The sequence below is a fragment of the Lissotriton vulgaris genome, unplaced genomic scaffold (assembly GCF_964263255.1).
Source record: "Lissotriton vulgaris unplaced genomic scaffold, aLisVul1.2 SCAFFOLD_3724, whole genome shotgun sequence".
In the NCBI taxonomy this organism is placed as follows: domain Eukaryota; kingdom Metazoa; phylum Chordata; class Amphibia; order Caudata; family Salamandridae; genus Lissotriton; species Lissotriton vulgaris.
In genome coordinates this window covers 81,266-104,828 of record NW_028245993.1, presented here as the reverse complement: position 1 = coordinate 104,828, position 23,563 = coordinate 81,266, and the positions used below count along the sequence as shown (strand labels likewise).

The 23,563-nt window shown below is 45.4% G+C and overlaps 1 protein-coding gene and 1 long non-coding RNA gene across 2 annotated transcripts; both read right to left on the bottom strand.

Moving 5' to 3' along the window:
- Window positions 1-3,230: 3,230 nt before the first annotated feature.
- LOC147666183 (uncharacterized) lies at window positions 3,231-9,425 on the bottom strand. The gene is made up of 3 exons (XM_086949235.1): window positions 9,322-9,425; window positions 8,070-8,654; window positions 3,231-6,975 (listed from the first exon to the last, which is right to left on the bottom strand). The coding sequence occupies exon 3, from the start codon at window positions 5,381-5,383 to the stop codon at window positions 4,394-4,396; it is 990 nt and encodes a 329-aa protein (XP_086805361.1). The 5' UTR covers window positions 5,384-6,975; window positions 8,070-8,654; window positions 9,322-9,425; the 3' UTR covers window positions 3,231-4,393.
- A 226-nt stretch (window positions 9,426-9,651) lies between these two features.
- On the bottom strand, window positions 9,652-20,641 carry LOC147666182 (uncharacterized). The gene is made up of 3 exons (XR_015304871.1): window positions 19,599-20,641; window positions 14,920-16,246; window positions 9,652-12,869 (listed from the first exon to the last, which is right to left on the bottom strand). It is a non-coding gene; the product is annotated as an uncharacterized LOC147666182 (long non-coding RNA).
- Between the last annotated feature and the right edge of the window lie 2,922 nt (window positions 20,642-23,563).

Sequence of the window (23,563 nt, the reverse complement as noted above, 5' to 3'; positions counted from 1 at the left end):
GTTTAAGCGTAGCATGTGCATTTAGCATGTGAAGTTCAAGCAGCCATTTTAAATACTACTGCACAGCTGCATAGATTTCCCACCAAAGCGAAAGACGTCATACTACGTAGATGCAGTAGACGCATGCGCAGTAGTTTCCCGCGTTTTCGGCAGCCATTTTAGGCCACTCGGATTACTTGTTAGTAAAGCTCATTGAAAATCTTGCCTTAGATTAAGTACAATGTAGTGTAATGCAATTATTAGTATCCAAGAAACATCTTGGTTACATTATTACATGTTATTCGAGAGGATTGTATCAGAGCAAGTTTCTTACGTACGAATCCTTGCTCCATCAGTAACACCAATTCTAGAACAGACTGTTTATCCTATTTTCCCATTATGGAGTATGTGGATTCATTAGTGATGAGCTACTTGGTAATGAATGTATGGTTGCTATTCTGGATGTTGTTCAAAAGGGATAGATCTAGCTCATAGAGGACATGTACGATCTGCTGCCACTAAGAAATCCTTAAGAAACAGCTTTTGGTGGCCATTTATGGACAGAAATGTGAACAATTTTGTGGATGTGTGTCAAGAATGTATCTTGTCCAACAAGAACTGGAAGGTGTGACATTTTCATAATTTCAGTGTAATTATGAGTGAAATTTCAACGACTATGAGTGACACCATCTCCGACACCACTGACCAGAGTCACCCGACCTTCACCAGCACGGCCCAAACATAGCTGCAAAGTTTTCAGTATGCACGGGTAACATTTCTATGTTTTCAAGTCACCTTCAAGTGATATTCACATCTCATTAGTGACACCTTAACCCCTTGCGTGCGGGGCGTATTCCCCGCCTGTGCTGACTCCGCCTTGCGCGGGCGGAGTCATGACGGAACGGTTCCGTCATCAGCACAGCTCAACCGACGCTGATGACGGAACCGTTCCGTCATCAGCATGGAAGGGGTTAAGGGACACTTGATAAAGAGCAGTGGATTAAGAAAATGTATAGAACAAAACGAAAATCTCATTTTAGTAAATGCAGTGCAGTACCTGGATTAAATACACAATTTACACCTGACCTGGGATACTATGTGATTTTCGAAGTTGCCCTGCGCCCTTTCCTACCGTTCCATACCTTCCTGTAATATTTTTTTGTAGTATTTAATAAAATGCAGCTGGTAATCTATAACAAATTACAGCTGTTTTATCTCAGTGTCTGCCTGCATATACCCTTTAATTCGCAAGTTAGAAATTAATTTTGTTGTAAAGAAATGTTACACTATTTTGTTATTTTAGTGTTGCAATTGATACGAATTACCCAAATTAATCACCACAGTTTTCCCATCTCTGAAATACTTACTTAGCTGTCACCAGCCATTGCCCTGTACATTTATCACCGCTCCTTACCAAATTGTTGCTGGTGTCTGGCAGCAATCTCATGCTGGCCTGTCTCCCAGGTACAGTGCAGCCAACCTTCTTCTTTCTGGGATAGGGGATGGCAGGAGCTTCGACTGGAGTTGTTGACACCCTGGGCTTATCGCGGTTGCACTTAATGACTTGATTGGTCTGCCGACCGAAAAAGGCCCGGGATCATGACAATGGACAAACACTGTGCCCTCGTTCCCAAAACCACGGTAATTGGGGGCAGGAGCTGCAAAGGTGGAGTTTTTCACAATCTGGGGCCAGCCTGGCGTGGGGGGATTAGTGGGCATTAAAACCAACACCCTGCACCATGACCCTCCCCACACTAATGTAAGGGCTTGGACAGCATTAAGCACAATGTCTGCTGATGGCGAGCGCTGCAAAGATAAACAAAGCTGCTGCCTGCCATTCTGTTTGTCTGGGGCCAATCTGCGAAGTGCGTGACGTTGCTAGCCATCAAAGGGGCACCCCATGGTGGCCAGCAACCTCACACGTCGCAGGAAAATTGTAGGCAAGCCGCAGCCTGGTGGATCACCCATGCCCAGAGTAGACTCTGACGGAGATAGGCCGGCTAATCTGTAAAAATCTGGCCTCGCCGTGTATATTTCAATTATCGTAAACGCTGTTTCAACTTAGATTATTCAGCTCCTACATTAATTTAGTTATCTAAAAAATTTAATAATTGTACTTACTCAGCATTACAGTTTTCTCACAGGGAGCAGCAGGTTCAGGTTCACAACGGCGAGGGAATCGACCACCACCAGCGCCCGGCGTCAGGTGAGCCTCAGAGGGTGCTTGCAGGCCGCCCAGTGTATCTGTTTTGCGCCTCAACTTGGTGCAAGCACTTAGCAGCATGTTCAGCTGCACTACCAAAATCCAACGCACACAGCTATTCACTACTTTCGAAAGGCTGCTCTCTCGCGCCGGCCGCCCCGCCCTATTAAAGTCTCACAATAGCAGGCACTGACAGTGACTCTTCTCCTGACGTCATGCCTCGCGATACCACAGGACTGAGCAGACGCACCAGCCCCCAAGCCTGCCGGAGAGTCGCACATCGCGCTACCACTGCAGATTTCGATATTGGTGGATTATAAGTGCTCCGGCTTCACAGCTGAGAGGTGCCATAATGCGTGACAATGCATTTCAGTGCGGTGATGCGGACCACCACACTGAAATGCGTTAGTGTCACGTCTGAAGCGTGACACTTGGCAGGGCTGCTGTATCCACTAGGAAAGTAATTTCCACTTCATTCACTTTACCATTTACAAATGGACTAGATTGATCTACCTCAAGAGTGGCTCCAAGCACACACTCTTCCTCCTCTCTCAGGCACCGTCAGAAGTAATCCTCAGATTCACTCCCTCCATCGTCTTTCAACCAATATTGTTGTGACACATTTGACACATTAACTCTTGGTGATCTGTTTACCTGTTCACCTCCGCTGAATCCTGATTCTGTTCTGTATCTCTGCAAATTTACACAGTTTGGAAGTGGTGGTTGTGGTAACTGATTTTGCTGAATCACTACCTGTCGCTGTAGCTGTTACTGCTGATTTATCTCATTCTGCATCTGTGGATTTAATGATTGATTTTTAACAAAATTTCTGGGCGGATTCTTACATTCGCGCTTCCAGTGTCCAATTTCGACACAATTAAAACATGGGAGTTTCTGTTTTAACTCTTCTATATTTTCCATCAACTTTGGCTTATTATAATTACCTTTAAATTTTCCTTGATTCTGATCAGCATTTTTATTTCCTAAAGTTGCTATTTGTTGCTCAGCCACTTTCACCTGTGCCCACATTGCTTTTTCTTCCAGCTTCTTTTGTTTAGCATCTATCTCATCACTACAGTATTTTGCCTTTCTCAAAATATCATCAACTGTATGTGATTGCCAACCAACTATTCCAGTTCTTATCATTTCACTAATTTCAGGTCTCAAGCCATGTACAAATCTGTATATAAAATGGCTCATATCCTTTTCACTTATATGCTCATAACCACTGAATTGTTTAAATACCAGCAACAATCTTTCATAAAATGAATGTACTGATTCTTTTGACTCTTGAATTGTTCTGTCTATTTTAACCCAATCTATTTCTTTTGGAGGAATTTTGTTTTTAAAAAACACAATCACTTGCTCGTATTTTCTCATAACATCTGGTGAAGGAGCACCTGTTACTTTATCTCGTTGAGGTTCTTCTTTAGGCCAATCTATAGCAGTTTTACATTCTGTCCAAAGATCTGATGGAACAATTATGTCAAATAATCCATCAAGATCAACCAACAAAACCTTTGAAACTTTCACAAATCTTTCTACCTGTCGATACCATTCCACAGGCTTTTCTCTCAATCGGGGAAAATCATTTGTGAACAGTAAAATGTCCTGTCTTGTCCATGGGACATGCACAAACCCTCCACCTGCTATTTCCCTCATCGGACATGTATTTACTACTTTTTCTTTCTCTTTTACAAGAACATTTAAACTTTTTCTGTCTTCATCTCTTTTCTTTGTCCATTTCGCTCTCCATTTACTTAATTCACCCCATTTTCTCAAAATCACAATTAAATCTTTTATATGTGTAATTCTTCCTGAAGTATTCATGTTTTCAATGTCTTTTTCAGAGAAATCCACCCTATAACTTTTCTGTAAATGTCTCTGTTTACTTAGGTCTACTTCTAATTCAGAAGCCATTTCTTCCGATTGATCATATCTGTTTTTCGTTTTCCATGTTATGCTTTTGCAAATAAACAAAAATTCATCATCCTGATATGCCTTTAAACTGTCAGTTCCAATTGTCCCAATAATTAATTCCTCTAAATCTGCTTTTAATTTTCCAACATCAAGTAATTTACCATCTGGGGTTTGCGTTAAATTTATTTTATTTATACTCTTTTCTGGTGATCCAGAATCAGAATCTGCACCAATTGGGGTTTTACATGATAAGCTTTGATTAAGAGTTAAATCAGGCATCATCATTCTCTCTCAATGTATTTCAGTCAAATCTGAATAAAATTTTTCAGTTACTTTTTGTATTTCCAAATTTAATGGAACAGTTAAAGATGAATGTCTAATTTCTTTTTGATCAAATACTGGAAGACCAGGTCCAATCGTTACAGGTACTGTTACTGCTTCCATGCTTTTAGTTAACTGTTGTATTAATTCATTTGCAGAACAAATATATTCCGAAGTATCTGGGAATGGTAATCCCTCATACCTTTCTGCTCTGATTTCATTTCTTGGGGTTTCATTTCTTTGATCTGGAGTTTCGGTAAAATTACTATTTACTGGTGATATATTTGAATTACGCCCTGTTTCTACTCTTTCTGGAGTTTTACTATTAGTCAAATTTGTTTCAGGGGATGTCTCAACAATAATTTCTCTAGGTGGGGCACTTGGAGGAGTAGTCCATGAACCAACTGGTTGATAAGGTGTTTTTTTTTTAGTATAAATTTCTTCAAGAACCGCATCTTCTGAATCACTCTCTTCTCGAGTATTATTTTTCTTTTGGGAACGTCTTTTTCCAGTTGTCTCATTAACTAGTCTCACTGGGTACAAGCCATCACACATGTCTGCACTTCTCCATCGACGCATTCTATCCTGATGTGTTTCTCTAACTAATCTTTTTGGAATTCCTCTACTCTCTTGTTCTAATTCATGCATCTCATCTTCCCGTTCAACTAAAGCTTCAAATTGTGTAGGCCTAGGTTTCGGTACAAGATTTATCATTCTTTCTCTTAAGTTTTTCAAAACCGCTGTTTTAAATGATCCGTCTTCTGGCCATGCTAAGACACCATAATTTTCAGTATATTTCATCCAATTCTCAATCCAGAGACAAGTATGGTAGCCATATTCACCCAACATATAAGCTTCAGGTGTTTTGTACTTATGAATGTTCTTGTCAGGTTTAATTTTATTTTTCAATTTCTGAAACCACGAAAGTTTCTTTTTCTCTTTCATAAAATAATAATCCATGTTTTTGAATGATATCCTCAACTTCGGAAAAGATCGTAACAAGGAAGTTGTTATTCCGCAACACTAACCAATCCGTACGCGAAACTCACCAACAAACCAATCAGGTGAAGCCTCGTCACTATTTTGCTCAACCAACAGAATTGCAGTTTTTCTCGATGGGCCAATCAGCTGTAAGCTTGCCTTGTCACATGAACTGTGACATATGTTAGCCAATCACAGCGCAGCTCTAGTGACGTATGCTACCGCTGCAGAGAAGCTGCTATGTCTCTCGCTCTGACCCCTCCTTTATAAAAAAAATTCACAGCGCCATATTTACAAAACTTTCGATGAAATTCAGTTAATAACTCCACAAAAACAAACCATTTGTCTGTTTCGCTAAAACAAAGTGATAGCTTTTCTCAAACATCCAAGTATTCTTTTTGCGTAAAATAGACGACGCTATTTTCACAGAATATTCAAATTCGTCGATAAAGTAAGTAGCCTTACTCTACTCTTCTAACAAGTAATAACAAACTCATTTCTCTCTAAATGCACATACAGAGATATTTTATACCTCCTTAGAGACAATCTAGAGATTCACTCGATCGTATATTACGAATTAATTTACGCACATTCATACGGAAAAATCCCTAACCATGCATACATAAATCTTTAGTAGGACTTTAACCCACCAATAGAAATCCTCACTCACCAGTAAAACAGACAACGCTATACTTACCCTTCACTCAAGCTTAGATAAATTCTACTACTCTTTTCACAGTGAGTTTTAAAACAGGACAGAAGTCCATATACTCGAAAGTTACGATTTCATAGACAATCTTCATTATGCATTCTACCTTACACACGTAAAATATCCCTAAACTTGTGCTGTACGACCACAACACTAGTGATATACGACGATACCACTATTTTGAAACAGAAAAAATGCACTGTGTAACTTCACTTGTCACACTACCCATGCCGGCACAACTAGGAATTTTTCACACTGATGGAAAAAACCTTTCGACTACATATAACAACTAAACAAACTTAACATGTTTTAGACATTAATCCTATGTAATTACCATGTAACATGTTAGTTACCATAGTAACCGAACTCTGCTACCAAGTTATTGATCCAGCGCTCCAATTGAAAAACTGTCTCGTAAACGCTACCTATCACCTCAATACTCACCATTAATCATGAATCACACATAAAGGCCCATAACACCAATGAGACAATTTTTGAGCAACTGAATCATAGGATTTAACTAATAAAACTATTCACAAAATATTTACATTATTATATACAACTGCAGTTTAACTATCATTATCATGGTTTTAAATCATGTATTACTAACTAGTTAAATCACTTAAGGCGAATGGATCAACTAATGGAAACTAGACCATGAATAAACAAGACCAGCTCGTCATTTAAAATCTAATTTTATTTACTTAATTTTCATAAAGAAAGAGCATTTTACGTTTTAGAAACTTTATTTCATAAACAATTATGAATGCAGCATTTTAATAAGGAAATGAAAATTAGAACTGACACTTCAAAACAAGCTCAGAAACATGAAGAATTTAGTAAAATAACGGTTTTCCTTTCACTTGAATGGATCTCCTCGTTCCTCACCGGAAGAACCCAGAGAGTCCGCCTTCCACCATTCAAATCCAAGGCCTCTGAAGTCATCTGCGGCGTACCACAAGGATCCTCACTCAGTCCCACCCTCTTCAACGTATACATGAGCCCCCTCGCGGCCATCGCACGCCATCACAACCTCAACATCATCTCGTACGCGGATGACACTCAACTGATCCTTTCCCTCACCAATGACCCCAGCACCGCCAAAACCAACCTACACGAAGGAATGAAAGAAGTTGCCGAATGGATGAAACAAAGCCGTCTGAAATTGAACTCGGACAAAACAGAAGTCCTCATCTTAGGTACATCCCCCTCTGCATGGGACGACTCCTGGTGGCCGGAAGCCCTCGGAAAAGCACCCATCCCGACAGACCACGCACGGAACCTAGGCGTCATCCTGGATTCTTCACTCTCAATGAACAGACAAGTCAGCGCCGTATCCTCTTCCTGCTTCAACATTCTTCGCATGCTCAGAAAAACATTTCGCTGGATCCCCTCCGAAACAAGGAAAATAGTCACCCACGCTCTGGTCACGAGCCGACTGGACTACGGAAACACCCTCTACGCAGGTACCACCGCAAAACTCCAGAAGAAACTCCAACGAATCCAAAACGCCTCAGCCAGACTCATATTAGACATCCCACGCAACGATCACATCTCTGGTCACCTTAAAGACCTCCACTGGCTACCCGTCAATAAAAGGATCACTTTCCGACTGCTTACCCACGCACACAAATCACTCTACGACATCGGTCCAGAATGCCTCAACTCACGACTGTCCTTCTACACCCCCTCCCGCCAACTACGTTCTTCCAGCCAAGCCCTCGCCACTGTACCTCGCATCAACAAGACCACCATGGGAAGCAGATCCTTTTCATACCTGGCTGCTAAAACATGGAACTCTCTCCCCGCTTACCTTTGCCTTACCCAGAACCACCTAGCATTCAGAAAGCTACTTAAAACGTGGATCTTTGACAAGTAATTCTCCTCCCCTTCCTAAGCGCCTTGAAACCCTACGGGTATGTAGTGCGCTATATAAATCCTTTGACTTGACTTGACTTGAAACTATTTTCCCTGTCTTAATCTGACTTTACCTAGAAAAGAATAAATCAGTAAAGTCTGCTGTCCTTACATGCGCCAAAGGTCCATCAGCATAACACACCACTCAGGAATCGGAAAGTAAGAGTTTTTTCCCTCTCATGGTGTCATAATTTATACCATTCTCTCTAGCTAAACTTTCTACATTTTACATTCTTTCATAGGAATCCAAGCTTTACATTGGCTGTTCCGTGTCAGTCCACGATAAAATTCATTAGGTCATTCGACTCTCGACCAAAATCCAGGCTTCATATAAGGCCCATTGTCTTTTCACTTCGACATCCTCGATTTCCTCAAGAATGATACTTTACTCGAGCCTCGGACATTTCACTTCCTAACCTTGGCAGGCATATCAAAAATACTGTCCTTGGCTGGCCTCCGTGAACACACTCAACACGTCAAAGGAAACGCTCTTTATTTCATAACGACTTTGCAGCAAGATTCTTCATAGCTGCGCATGTGGAGGAAATCACTCTGGACAAGCTTTCGTCTCAGCAGCTCTGTCAGCCATATTTCTGCACCAACTTTTAGGCCTCACTTCGGAAACTATTATTAAACAAACCCAAGACATCAATTAATTAAAGAATTGAGACCCATTCTGTTACCCTCCCCCTTTTCTAATTAACCATGGTTACCTGGCTAAAGCACTAAAAAGCAGCTTTATATTTACTTGTCCTTTTCGAATGACAGGAACTCCAAAAGCTTTTATCACAAAAGACATAACATAAGCACATAAAATAAGCACATGCCATTAAATTAAACTGCCGCATTTAATACTGACAAAGACAATAGACAAGGTTAGTTTATTAATTTTTCAATGCGTTTGCAACAAAAAGCCCATTAGTCCCGCGTGTTTCATGAATGCATTTTAAAACTAAGCTGATTAATAATTTCACCACAAGCTTATTAGACTGATTACTTTTATTAGGAGAGATTAATTTCGCAAGTTTGAACAAAATTTTGTTCATTACCTTGCTCCATCAGTTCCTTTACAAAATATTCTATTTACAAAATGTAAAAAGTATTTGTCTTTCCCATAAAATATTTACAATTTGCATCTGCAGTGTTTAACATAAATATTAAGCACTCATTTCAGGTAAATTCATTCCGTTCAAATTTGTAAAACCTGTCCCTTTTTATAGCCCTTTGGATATTGTAGATCTGCTTTTCGGAGGAGGTTACTCATTTGTAAGAAAAATGTTACCCCCCTTACTTTTGCACAGTTTACACGACTCGGTGCTTCACTACAGTGCCCCCACCGCGTCCGTAACAAACTCACTGCAGGCGGAGCTCAAGCTAACTCCAAGCTGAGCACTGGATGGAATGATCTGAAAAACTAAAAATACCTGCAGGCTATTTGAGAGCTCCTCGCAGACAAAAAACACGTGAAGAAAACACGACCAATCCACACTTCGGAATTGTGTATGGTGCACTACGATTGGCTGTATTATCCACCGGGCTAGTACACATTAGCAGCCCACCCACTCATAGACGACGCCCACGATATATTTAGCTATGGGATTGGTTAGTGTACGACCCGGAAGTGGTAAAATTACACACAAATGACATAAGATTGCATTCACGGATGCGCTGTGTAAATAGTGAGAGATGGTCATTATACAAATGAAAAATTGATTATTCTCCTGTTTGTGATTCCGTGTCCAGATACAGGCTATTACCTGCTGAGAAAAGCCACTTGTCCTGGTGAGTAGTCTTAATAGATACAACAAAGTGTGTTTTGTGGCGCAGTCTGCCAAGGAGAGCCACTCGGCTCATACTTACGTCACGGACGCGTTATCGTTCTAACATTTCGGTTCGGTCCTGTAGTGTAAGGCTCCTCCTCCCAGTGCTCCTGTCCCCGCTGAGTGCTCTGGGCTCCGGTTGACTTGTCTGCTGCTAATACAGTCCACGTTGGGCCTCCGCGCCCCCGGAGTCTCTGCGAGGAGGGTGAGTGTGACACTCTGCCTTTTGTAGACGAATACATTTACACCTTTCCAGTTCTGCACCTGCCGTTTTCATGATGGGGCTCCGAAGGCTCCTCACACTCTGCACCGCGGGCAGGAGGGGATGTGCCCTTACGCTGTCACTCTCGTGTTTTAACCCCTTTCTGAAGGAAATGCAGACAGTTGCAGAGAGTTGATGATCGATTAGTGCATTATAATCAGTAGTGTGTTTGGAGTTCATCCTAGTTGAAACCGCTCACAAGTCTGCCCTGTTTTAAAAGTAAACTGTTTTGTGATGCGCGATCACTGAACCAGAAGGTGGGCACGATTAGCTGATAGCACGCGCAATTGTTTGTGGTGTGCCTCTGATTTTATCGGTGATTTGCCATCGTTGAAGCAAGCAGGAGGATCATGAGCAGCGAATAGTCGTATCTTTTGTTATATGTATAACTATCCATAGTTGTATTCATAGTTCCTGTCCTTGTTAGCCAGTTTCGCTAAATACGTATGTATTTTAGTTCTTAAAACGTAATTGTGTGTCAGATACTGAAAGGTACCATTTCCCTATTGTTGGACAATTGTGTTGATCTGTAAGTGTATATTAATTGCCTTGGTACCCAGGAATCTATATTCTACTTTGAGAAGTAGCTTTATTAAGGCGTATTAATTTACTCATTTTGACAATGAAAACGGCAAGAAAACACGGAGATACGTGGTGAATCTGATGGATACAACGTATACATGTATAACTGTTGTTATAATACAAGTATGGATGTATTGCAACTCCTTAAATACTAATACTGTTTCATAAACAATCTGCTGTACTGTACTTTTGAAATGGGTCGTTACGGTGGAGTTGGTTGGAATTGAGAGAGTGGGACACTACTATATAGTATTGTACATCATGCAACAAGCGACTACCACAACAAATCTTTAGCTTCAGATAACACAATAGCTAATAAATAGATGCCGATGAAAAGGAGGGGGTGACAAAGTTGGAACTTTCATATACGTCTGGAGCCGGTTAGTCGCGTTACTTTATTGAAACTTTGGGCACTTGCCTGCGGCTCTTGCTTATACGTTGGAGAGTATTGCCTGCCTGGTATGTTGACTGGCGCCGCAGTAGGCAATGGTAGTCTCTGCCTGTCTTTACTTATACTGTGGCGTACGGTTCGATCCATTTGTTGACACCAAAACGCATGTTTACTTTGCAGATTGTTGATCTGTTATGATAACACGCATTCACCCTTTCAACAGTCGAGATTCCCGCTTGAACTGTGTTTTTCATCCACAAGCCCCCCCCCCCATCTCATGAGTTGGTGATATCACATTGATTTCTAGTAAATCTCTCGCTTCAGTCTCGCTGACTGCACACACAGCCAATTTACACTGCTAGTCCGTGTATACCACCCGCAGCAGAATAGTCACCCCAGCCGTAAACAGTGTCGCCTACGATTGCCCATCACTGTGTATGCAGCTGGGACCGGTATTATCTGTGCGCTCAAGCTCGTGTATGTTGCCTTTGGTGGAAACTGACTTCAAGCCCAGATGTACGCTATTCTGAGTGGACACTGCTCACAAGCCCACGCATACAGTGTTCTCAGTTGCTTAACACTACATGTATTCGTACACGGTACACCCTCACTCTTAGTGATAAACATTTGGACGTGACAGTGCTTGTTTGGAGCCTGTCGCCCATGATAAGGTACCATAGTCGCACACCCTGCCTGCCCTACTCTGTGAACACCTCTGTAGGTTCAGAGTCTCTGTTAACAAGTTGTCATGTGCCTCGTGTATGCATATTCGCTTGAAATTTAATACCATTTTGTATACTGCAATGTTTGGGAGCGTGTCAAGCCCTCTGTTCTCAACAGTATGTGTGCATGACCGCGTCAGTCCCATTTCGACTTCCTGTCGCATCGGTTTTCATGATTCTGTATGCAGAAATTCCCTGTGCTGTTTCTTGGCTGTTCCGCGTATTGTGTATACATTTAACAGCATCACGCGTGTGGCAGAACACCTGTCAATACTCTTTATTCTGCCTTTTGTTGGACAGAACCCCTATGACACTCCGGTACACGGCGGTGCCCATCGTTTGTTCTTGTAAAAGTTTGTAATGCACCGGAAGTGACTGTCACTGCCGGAAGTGACTGTCACTGAAAACAATGTGAGTAATCTTGTACGTACATTTCAAAACCAAACCATGACTTTCTAGTACAGATGGCTTGACTCATTTTTGTCTCAAGGGTCTTCTGGCCAATCCAGTCAGTGATATGGCTGTAGCCTTCAGTGGCTCTTTTTCCTCTTCAATTCACTTTAAGCATTATTTCGTATACTCTGAATTACTAGCAATTCACTGGCTAACTTTTCTTTGTTTTAACCAGATATTGCCCTTACTCCCGATAGCCATAATACCACTTTTGTCTGTCTGTTTGTTTACTTTACAATATAATCGCGAATGAGGAGAAGCCTGGTGACTTTGAGTGAAGCACACGAAAAGTAGGCTGCCAGTCAGTAGACTGATAGCAATCCGTCCTGAGACTTTCTATCTGAGCAAGCGGAGGTTTTCAAAGTTTTGTTTCTAGATTGGAAACGCTCTGTACTCTCATTTTCGATTTGCTGTGCATCTGGGGCTCAATTCTTTGTTTTATCTCACAGTGGAAATGTCATCTGTGGATTTAAGCTAAAACGTTCTTTTGGAGGAATGATGGTGGTCAACTAGATGGCCTTATAAGAGGGTCTAACCGTAAATGGAAGTCAGTATAAAACTGGGTGAAGGGCAATAGATTTTAAATGCAGGGAGATTATTCCTGTGGTGCTTTATTAGGTCTCGCCTGTCGATGCGCATGCGCATCGAGCAAGCGAGACTATGGGGGCTTATCCACTCTTTATCCAACTTGCAAGGAATCGTGGCGATTCCTTGCAGTGCCCGTGACTTTTAAGCTCAATACGCATGCGCATTGAGCTTAAAAGCGCGTGCACATCAGTTCCCTCACCCCGCCGTGTCGCATTTCTCCTCCCCCCTCCCCTTATCTGCCGTCCCTTCGTCTGTTCCCTCTCCCCGCTCCGCCCCCTCCCCTGCCCGCCGTGTCGCATTTCTCCTCCCCCCTCCCCTTATCTGCCTTCTCTCCGTCTGTTCCCTCTCCCCGCTCCGCCCCCTCCCCTGCCCGCCGTGTCGCATTTCTCCTCCCCTTCTCTCTCTTCCCTCTAGGAGACCCAGTGGGCACATGAGAGCCCTGACCTGCCTCGACCCACATGGGCCGCCTCCCACAGGCCAGCACGAAGATTCTTCTCGTGAAACGGTGAGCGAGTTTCTCTTATGCCCCTTTGTCACAATCCCCTGACCTTAAAATGGCCGTTTAACTAGGACCCCCACAGGCCAGCACGAAGATTCTTCTCGTGAAACGGTGAGCGAGTTTCTCTTATGCCCCTTTGTCACAATCCCCTGACCTTAAAATGGCCGTTTAACTAGGACAAGTCCAACAAAGGTCTAACTATAAATCCTTAAAACTCTCGCCTGTAGTCAAATTGTTGGCGCCGTGTAGCCGACTCACAAGACCCTCTTCTTTGACTTCTACGAACTGCCTCCCATGCCCGGTCACCACAGGGATTTCAACTCGGTGTCCCTCTGCTGCGGGCCCCCGGGAATTCACGACCCGCCTCGACCCTGATTCTGGCGACAAAGGGACCTTAAACAGGTGTTTTTAACCTACTACAGAGCCCCGCAGTGCCTGATTTAAAAATGGCCGCCCCATAAACACGGGGAATTATCCGGCTCTAGATCCACCAATAGATCTCTAAGCTGACACCAAGGAAACCGGAAAAGTACACTACAAACCTTCTTTAGCTACACAACGGCCAGACAGTGCCAGTGAGTCCCCACACCTTGATCGCCACCCATTCGCCACGTTCCTGGTGACTCACCCTTCTTTAACACAAACCTGATCCCCTGCATATACGATACCACTCTCCAACCAGATACCGTAGCCCCACTCTGTCATGCCAACTCCTCTGACGAGGCTCTGTCTCGGGGGCATAGGCTTGCGGCATATGTGCTAGCTTGAGGGATAGCTCGGATGTTTACAACATGGTACGCATAGCCATAGAGTGTATCCACAGCTTCTTGGCAGCTGCCCTCTGTACGGAGCCGGCCCTGTGTTCAGCCGTGTCACCAGCTGGTCAATAATCTGTTGTCTGCAGTTTCCAAGCATATCCTGAATTTTGCTGTCTCTAATGTGACCGTGAAAAATCTAGTGAGAGCTCCGCTTTCTCATGAATCCAAGGCATAATCCAACTCTTCTGTGGAGTGTGTTTATTTGTTGATCATCTTTGTCACCCAAGTTATACCATCAGTTGTAGTGATACTCGTGAAGATAAATATTTCAATGTTCCTATTATTTCAACACGCGCTGTTAATTTTAGCATATTTCCTAGCAGTTTCTGATCTTAGTGGGCTTTAAGTGTGTATTTCCACTGTCCTACATCCACCACCCCCTCACACCCCCTAACCCTCACCCTCACCACCTCACACAACTTCACTCACCCTCACACACCCTCAAACACCCTCACACACCCACACCCTCACCCTCACACACCCTCACACACCCACTCACACCTGCTGCACTCTCCTGCTCTCTAGAGATGTGGCCTAACGACCAGAGCTGCCATCTATGTCACGTAAATACAAAACATGTTGCATTCAAAATGCTATAGGTGTCACATTCGCGAAAGTTATAACTATTGACGTTGTAAATGACAAAGCTATCAATTTAGCTATTTGAAAAACCAACAAATAAATAAAATATTTGTCATTTACAAGACCAATAGCTCCAACTTTTCTAATGCGAGAGCTATTGCATTTCCAATGCTTGTTTCCTTTGCTACCCGTGAAACTATAGATCATCATTAGGCACACCGAAATAGGATATAGCTTAATCCTGATGTGGGTACACTGTGGGTAAGATGTCTTGATCTGATGAGTGAACCCCCAAGTTAGAAGGTGATGGAATTTGGTTTGATTCTGTGTCCAAGCCTGAGGCTGGAATCCTGATTGTGAAGGTGGGGTGCCAAGTCCATGAGTAACAGACTTATGCCTTGGTTTTTTTTAGTGATCTATAATTTAGGATGTTTTTCTGATTTATTTTAATTTTTTTAAAGTTTTGAGATGGGGTTTAGTCATCCAGTTTAAAACGACAGGCGTGATCCGAGAGTAGAGAATTTGATGAACAAGGAGCATCATGCCCAACTGTAACAATGGGGTCAGGAACAGCAGCAACTTTAGGGGTTTGCGTGGGGATCTGACTGGTAGTAGAATTGAATATGAAACTAGCAGTGTATACAGTTCTTCTAATATTCAGTAGCTTGGAGTGCTTCAGCAGCCCATCAGAGTGCTAGTGATATTATTATACGCAGAGCCTTTCTGTATCGTGTCAACATTGAAAAATTCAGCGTAGTGGTCAGCCCAAAGAGGTGGGTAAGACTGGTGGTCATTTAAGGATTTGAGAAGCTGACATCCAAGGTATGTCTGGCCGTGTGCATCAGTCCAATGATACGTTAGTGAAATTCAATAGATTCCAGAGAGTGGTGACTAGATTTTGTGTTGCCTTAATCTGGGATGTCAAACGAGGTGTTGGAATTACCAAGGATCATGATCAGTCAGATGCATGTAATGAGAAATACCAGACACCCAAAAGGTGATCGGTGGAATGCTTGCAATTTGTTTAACCACTGACTATTGCTCATAGTAGCATTCCAACCCCTCTTTTATTTGCCCACCCTGCCACCTCAGATTAGGCCCAACCATTTGGAAATCAGCCTTGGTCATGCTCCATTGGGGGCGTTCCAGTACTGACTGCTAAGCCAGGCCCTCTGAACTAGAACACAAGCAGCCCAAAACAGGATAGCCTGATTAGATCTCTTCAGTTGGCTGCAGCTTGGTTCCAGTGAGCCAGAAGTCTGTGTCTGGGCATACTTTAGGCCAGTGAGGGTGTTGCATCAAACACACAACAGATGATGGGCAGAATGTTGCAATTTGTCTAACTACTGGAAATTACTGGGGGGGTCCCATTCTAACCCATTGTTCTTTTGCCCACCATGCCACCTCAGATTAGACGAGCCATGTGCAAATCAGTCTTGGTCCTGCTCCAATAGAAACAGTCCAGCATGAACTACTGCCAAGAGTTCACGGAAACGGAGCTGCGCTCTACCGGTTTACTTCAATCTCAATCTGCATGTTTAAAGCGCCTGTGACCTTTTTCTGTGCCCCAGCCTCACTCGACTTGTCTCTACCTCCATTTTGTTTGTTGTTGTTGCCCTGAGCCCTTCCTCCTCGCACCGCTCCCGCCTCCCTGCTGCCCCTCCCACGCCCCTCCCCCCCCTCAAAGCGTATTAATGACAGATGGCCGCGCCAAAGGTAAGCCCGTCTACGCCCGTCCGCGCCTGGACCGCGCCCAGCGCCAGAGCCCCTGGTCCTCGTAATGTCCACCCTTCCCGCATTACTTACGACGCCTCCACCCTCCTAGCCTTTAACCCCGGCCGTTCCCCCAACTGCGTCCAAGCCGCTCCCGGACACACCCATGGACCCTTTTCCTGCTACCCCTGCAAGTTCGACGGCACCAAGAACAACTCCTTATCTACGAACACACAACAGTTATCCGACCCCAACCACCTACAATGCATCCTGCTCAACACCCGCTCAGTCCACAGACACGCCATTGACCTCTGGAATCTACTAGACACCATCTCGCCGGACGTCGCCTTCTTAACAGAAACATGGATGAATGCCTCTTCAGCCCCAGACATCACCATTGCCATCCCGGAAGGCTATAAGATCATTCGCAAGGACCGTACCGGCCACACAGGAGGAGGCATCGCTATCGTCCATAAGAAATCCATCCGCATCTCAACCAGCTCAGACGTCAATCTCGCCAACTCTGAACACCTTCACTTCCAGATCCACACCGACCCCAAGACCACACTCAGAGGCACCCTCCTTTACAGGCCACCAGGACCCCGCGCACAATTTAGTGAAGACATCACGGACTTCATCACTCCACACGCGCTCCCCTCAGAGGATTACATCCTTTTGGGAGACCTCAACTTTCACCTTGAAAAGAATAACGACCGCAACACCACCACCCTTCTGGACAACCTCGCCAACCTCGGACTTAAACAACTTGTCACTACCCCCACCCACATCGCAGGTCACACACTCGACCCTATCTTCACCTCCAGCAAACATGTCTCCTTCAGCCACACCACAGCTCTCCTTTGGACTGACCACAGCTGCGTTCACTTTACCTACAACAAGCCCACATCCAACAACCACCCCCAACCCACTCTGCAAAGAAACTGGAACAAAGTCACCATCGACCAGATCTCCTCATCGCTTCTTCAAAACCCCCCAGCCCACTCCTCAAACCCAGACCAAGCAGCCACCAACCTCACCCAATGGTTATCCAACAGCGCCGACATCCTAGCACCACTGAAAAAACGACAAATCAAACTAGGCAGCAAGAGGACCTCCTGGTTCAACGATGAGCTTAAGAAATCCAAGAAACTCTGTCGATCCCTTGAGAAGGCCTGGAAAAAAGACCCAACCACCAGCACCAAGGACGCCTTCAAAAACGCCACCCGCATACACCACCAACTGATCCGGAATGCCAAGAAAGCCGCTTTCAAGGACCGACTAGATAACAACGCCCACAACAGCAAGGAATTATTCAACATCGTCAAGGAATTTACCAACCCCTCTGCCAACTCCAACGACATCACCCCCTCTCAAGCCCTCTGTGACTCCCTAGCCTCATTCTTCCACAACAAAATTGCAGACATCCACAACAGCTTCAACAACCGACCCGAAGACCAACCCACCCAACCCCCTGCTGAACCCCCACCCCCCCTGAACATCCTCAATGACTGGAAGCCAATCTCCACTGAGGACACCATCCGTCTGATGAACTCTATCCACTCAGGATCCCCCACAGACCCATGCCCTCACCACATCTTTAACAAAGCAGACTCCATTATAGCACCGCACCTCCGAGACGTCATCAACTGCTCCCTCAACTCCGCTACCTTCCCGGAAAGCTGGAAAAATGCCGAACTCAGCGCCCTCCTGAAGAAACCCACAGCTGACCCCACCGAACTCAAAAACTACCGCCCTATCTCACTCCTTCCATTCCCGGCCAAAGTCATCGAGAAAACGGTCAACAACCAGCTCGCTGCATTCCTCGAAACCAACAAATCCCTCGACTCCTCACAATCCGGCTTCCGAGCCAAGCACAGCACTGAAACCGCCCTCATCGCAGCAACAGACGACATTCGAACTCTACTGGACAATGGTGACACAGTCGCCCTCATCCTCCTCGACCTCTCCGCAGCCTTCGACACGGTCTGTCATAGCACCCTTTTACAACGCCTCAGAAACGTCGGAATCCAAGGAAAAGCACTGGAATGGATCACCTCGTTCCTCACCGGAAGAACCCAGAGAGTCCGCCTCCCACCATTCAAGTCAGAGGCCACTGAAGTCATCTGCGGCGTACCACAAGGATCCTCACTCAGCCCCACCCTCTTCAACATATACATGAGCCCCCTTGCGGCCATCGCACGCCAACACAACCTCAACATCATCTCCTACGCCGAGGACACTCAACTGATCCTATCACTCACCAGAGACCCTAACACTGCCAAAACCAACCTGCATGAAGGAATGAAAGAAGTAGCCGAATGGATGAAGCACAGCCGTCTGAAACTGAACTCAGACAAAACTGAAGTCCTCATCCTAGGCACCTCCCCCTCCGCCTGGGACGACTCCTGGTGGCCAGAGGCCCTCGGAAAAGCACCCATCCCGACGGACCACGCACGGAACCTGGGCGTCATCCTGGATTCCTCACTCTCGATGAACAGACAAGTCAACGCCGTTTCTTCATCTTGCTTCAACATTCTTCGCATGCTCAAAAAAACATTTCGCTGGATCCCCACCGAAACTAGAAAAACAGTCACCCACGCTCTGGTCACGAGCCGTCTGGACTACAGAAACACCCTCTACGCCGGTACCACCGCAAAACTCCAGAATAAACTCCAACGCATCCAGAACGCTTCAGCCAGGCTCATATTAGACATCCCGCGTAAAGAACACATCTCTGGTCACCTGAAAAACCTCCACTGGCTCCCCGTCAATATGAGGATTACTTTCCGGCTCCTAACCCACGCACACAAAGCACTCTACGAAATCGGACCTGAATGCCTCAACACACGACTGTCCTTCTACATCCCCTCCCGCCAGCTACGATCCTCCAACCAAGCCCTTGCCACTGTACCTCGCATCAACAAAACCACCATGGGAGGTAGATCCTTCTCCTACCTGGCAGCTAAGACCTGGAACTCACTTCCCACTCACCTTACTCAGAACCACCTAGCATTCAGAAAGCAACTCAAAACGTGGATATTTGACAAGTAATTCCCCACCCTTCTTCAAGCGCCTTGAGACCCTCTGGGTATGTAGCGCGCTATATAAATGATCTAACTTGACTTGACTTGACAGCACTTAAACCGCCCTAATGCTGCTGCAGAATATTGAAGGGAAGAAGTGAGAGGGAAGAAAACGGCGCCTCTCAGTACAGAAATGGAAAACCTACGTGGGTGACCGAGAATAAATTACCTGTTTTGGTTTGCCTGGATATTCTAATATTTAATCTTAAAAATACTCTGGGTTTATGTTCTGCCAGAACTAGCTGTTTAATGATATGGAGCGTGGGGAAATTAACTTAAGAGAAGTAGAAAGGCCAGTCGCATCCATTTTTTTACATGGTGGATTTACAGTCCCTGAGGCGATTACTTCATAAGGAAGAATGCTTCAGTAGTGTTTTTAAACAAAAAACGATGCCATGCCCACAGGAAGTCGGCCCGAATTCTTTCATTAAAAAAAATAAATTGCCCCCAGCGGATCCCACTTCATGACTACGGGCCGCACGCCCGAAGTCGGTCTTTATTTAAAAAAAAAAAAAAAAAATAGTACCCCAGTGGCCCCCTGCATGACCCTGGGCAGCGGGCCCGAATCCTTTCCTTGTTTTAAAATCAGGCCCCTGCAATCACACCATCGACTTTCAGCCTGAGGATGGTGGGAGTACTGAGGGTGGGGGAAGAGGAGCAGAGAAGCTGCATATCCTGCTGGGCCAGGACAAAAGGTACTTGCGTTTTGGTGTCCCGGTCTGAGCAGCAGCAGTGTTCTCCAGGCAGGGGGATACAATGCAGCAGGTGAGTAAACAAACACCTCGTTTGCTCGCTGATCCCATCAGTTTATTTGGATTAGTAGACAAAGTTAGCACGGGGCCAATAAAAGGAATTTTGCGTGCATTTTCCTAAAAAGCGCTGCCTTTTTACAAAACTGCAGATTTTCACAAGAATTATTTTTTTGCAAATCAAGAAATCCTGCAGGGTCTGACCAATATATGCTCAAAAATCGCATTAGTTCACAGCAGCAGTCTTACAGCAGGGGCCTACTCCACTCAAGCGGCTCTTCCGGTGACATCATTCCTACTATTCCCTGCGCAATAGGATCCAGTCTGCAGGCAAAGCACACAGGGATGTCTAGTTTACTGCGCGTCGACTGGATGGCCTCCGTCCATACCCCTTTCTTTGGAAAGCTAAGGATCCACTTCAGGCCTTATGAGTGTCACACTGTCGCCCAACTAGACCTCAGAGATTTTAAGTTTACATTTCTTTATTATAGTTTTGCACAGGAAAAAGAAAAAACAAATCAACATTAGTATAGGGAAATGCACATCGTAATAGACCACGACATGGGGAAAGCCGTAGCGGTATGCTAAACAAACGCAACATCCACCCCCGCCAGCTCCCCCTCCCCACTTACCCCCGCCGGCTTCCGCCACCCCCTCTGATGTGATCACCCTGGCTTAGTTGGGCCCTGAGGGTTCTCCTGCACCGATCTTATGAGGCGCAAAAACCTCAAATACTTGGGACAGGTATTCTCATTAAATTCAGAAGATAATAGTTCTAAGAAGGGTCCCATATGTCCGGGCAAGACGCGCTCTTGCCAGCTGGTGAGAGATAGATCCTCTCCATGCCAAGAATGTGCCACAAACGATGCAACCAGCCTATGTAAGTGGGAATGTGGTTAGTTCTCCAGTGTCTGAGTATGTTTTGAAGGGATGCCCCCAAGGCTAATGCTATTTGGCGGCCCTTTCGCAACTTTAGGGGGAATGTGAGAGCGTTCGGTAAACCCAGGATGACTAAAGCTGGGAACCGGGGTAACTCTGTGTCGAAGTGCATATCTATGTCTCGTGGGATCTGCTCCCAGTAGGATTTTAACCTAGGGCAGTCTCACAAGATGTGGGTCAGCGTGCCCGGCATGTCGCATCCATGCCAACATTGAGAATCTTTTAATGGATTGCATTTGTGAAGACATACAGGAGTGTAATACCAATATATGACTATTTTCGTAGATGTCTCTACACTCGCCACGTTGCGGGCAATGTGTTTCGCCCTATAGTATATGCCCTGCCATTCTCTTTGTGTAAGATTGCTTTCCAGTTCTAAATCCCATCTCTTTTGGCTTGGGGACTTGTGGGGGTTGAAGGGCCTGCCTAATTAAGCAGTAGAGCTGCAACACTAGATGGGCGTCATCCGTCTTGGATAGCAGCCGCTTTTCGTATGTGGTGAGGCAGCGTTGTGCTTGCCGACGGACCTCTGGGTGCATGACCTAGTGCCGTATCTGTAGTGAAAGCGTCTGACTCAGGGAGCCCCTGCTCATGACAGAAGTCCGTGAAAGAGAGCGGGCCCTCTACGTTGAAGAAGTGTCCGATCGATCTGCGCCCTTCCTCTGTCCATCGCGCGAAGGCCTTTAGTTTCAGCCCTGGGGAGAAGGAGATGTTGGCGATAATTGGGGTTGGGGGAATGGAACGGTATTGCGGTTCCTTTTAACCGGTATTTTATCACAACCACTAAGGGGAACACTCGTTAGGCACGACAAGTATAGATTTTTAGGTTACGCCGCCTAGGAAAGGAAGGGTATCTGCCAAAGCGATCTCACGGCTAGCGCCCTATCTATGAAAAGCCAGTGCTTTTCAGACACCGAACATGACCACTCAACGAAAGTCCTGATTTGGGTCACCCAGAAGATGTCCTGGAGGTTGGGGATCCTCAGAACCCCCTCTCCTGGAGGCCTGTAACTCATGTTATGTTGCATTCTGGGCTTCCTGCTCACCCATGTAAAGGTTTCAAGCTCCTGCTGCAGTGTACTCAGCATGCCTTGAGGGGGCTCTGGAGGAAGAGTCTGGAAGAAGAATAAGATGTTGGGCAGCATGGACCTTTTAATGGATGCTATACGGCCCAGCCAGGATAGTGCATATCGTCTCTGACGGCGTAGGTCTTCCTTAACCTGCCGGTGCAGAGTTGCGTAGTTTAGCTTTATGATATTTGGTATTGACGCAGCGAGCTGAATCCCCAAATAGGGAATTTCCTCCGAGGCCTATTGTATAGGGAGTGTGCTCCTTAAGGAGTTGAGTGTCGATGGTTTGAGGGTGAGGTTTAAGGACTGTGATTTGTGGACATTAGTTTTGAAGCTGGCAACAAGGGAGAAGCGTTCCAGCTCTGACAAGACCGCTGGGACAGAGACCAGGGGGTTCTCCAACGTCACAATATCATCATCCGCATATAGGCGAAGTGTGTGCAGGTCCCCCCCCCCCCCAAAGTGGATCCCTGAGATCAACTGATTATCTCGGCTTTGTTGGGCCATTGGCTCCATGTAGAGAGCACAGAGTAAGGGGGAGAGGGGACAACCCTGGCGGGTCCCTCTCTATATGGGAAACGGAGTAGAGGTGTATCCATTTACACGACCTGTGGCAACAGGGTCAGTGTACCCACTGAAAACCCAGTTTCGGCTCGGTGCTTGATGGGATTATTTACCCCTTCACGTTCAAAGACAGGATCTTGAGAGGACAGGTCATGCAATTCCCTATGATGGAAGGGAGAGACTGACATGCTGTGCAAGCTGGACGCGCTTCTTAGTCAAGTGGAATGGGCGGTGTGTTCAAGACTGAAGTGGTCCCCATACTAAATAATAAACCCATCAACATGTAAACAAAACAGAAGAAGTCTGAAATGTCCTGGGGGTGCATTACCATGGGATGAGGGTGGAAAAGGTCCAGAACGCCAGGTCGCTCTGCTCCCCCGTGCCCCGGCCATGTGTGATACCAAAGGTGCATCGGGCGACGAACTTTACTATCTCAATGCCCAGCGCCTTCAGTCTGAGCCTGAGGTGTCTTCTCCCAACGGTGCCAAGAGCGCCTGCCTCTCTGATGAGTGTTTTGGGATTCAGATGTAGTTTCAAAGAGTTCGCGCCAACAGTCTTCCAACTCCCAGGCCGGCGGCCCTTACCCGACCTGGAAGGCAAGGGCGGGCTTGCTGCGTCTTCTTCTGATATATTTGGCAATTGGCAGGCCTCCTTGACTGAGGGAACTTGCTGGATCTTCCCATTAAGACAAAAGATGA

Excerpts from the sequence above, each read along its gene's own strand:
- LOC147666183 (XM_086949235.1), bottom strand. The coding sequence starts at position 5,383 with ATGGATTATTATTTTATGAAAGAGAAAAAGAAACTTTCGTGGTTTCAG.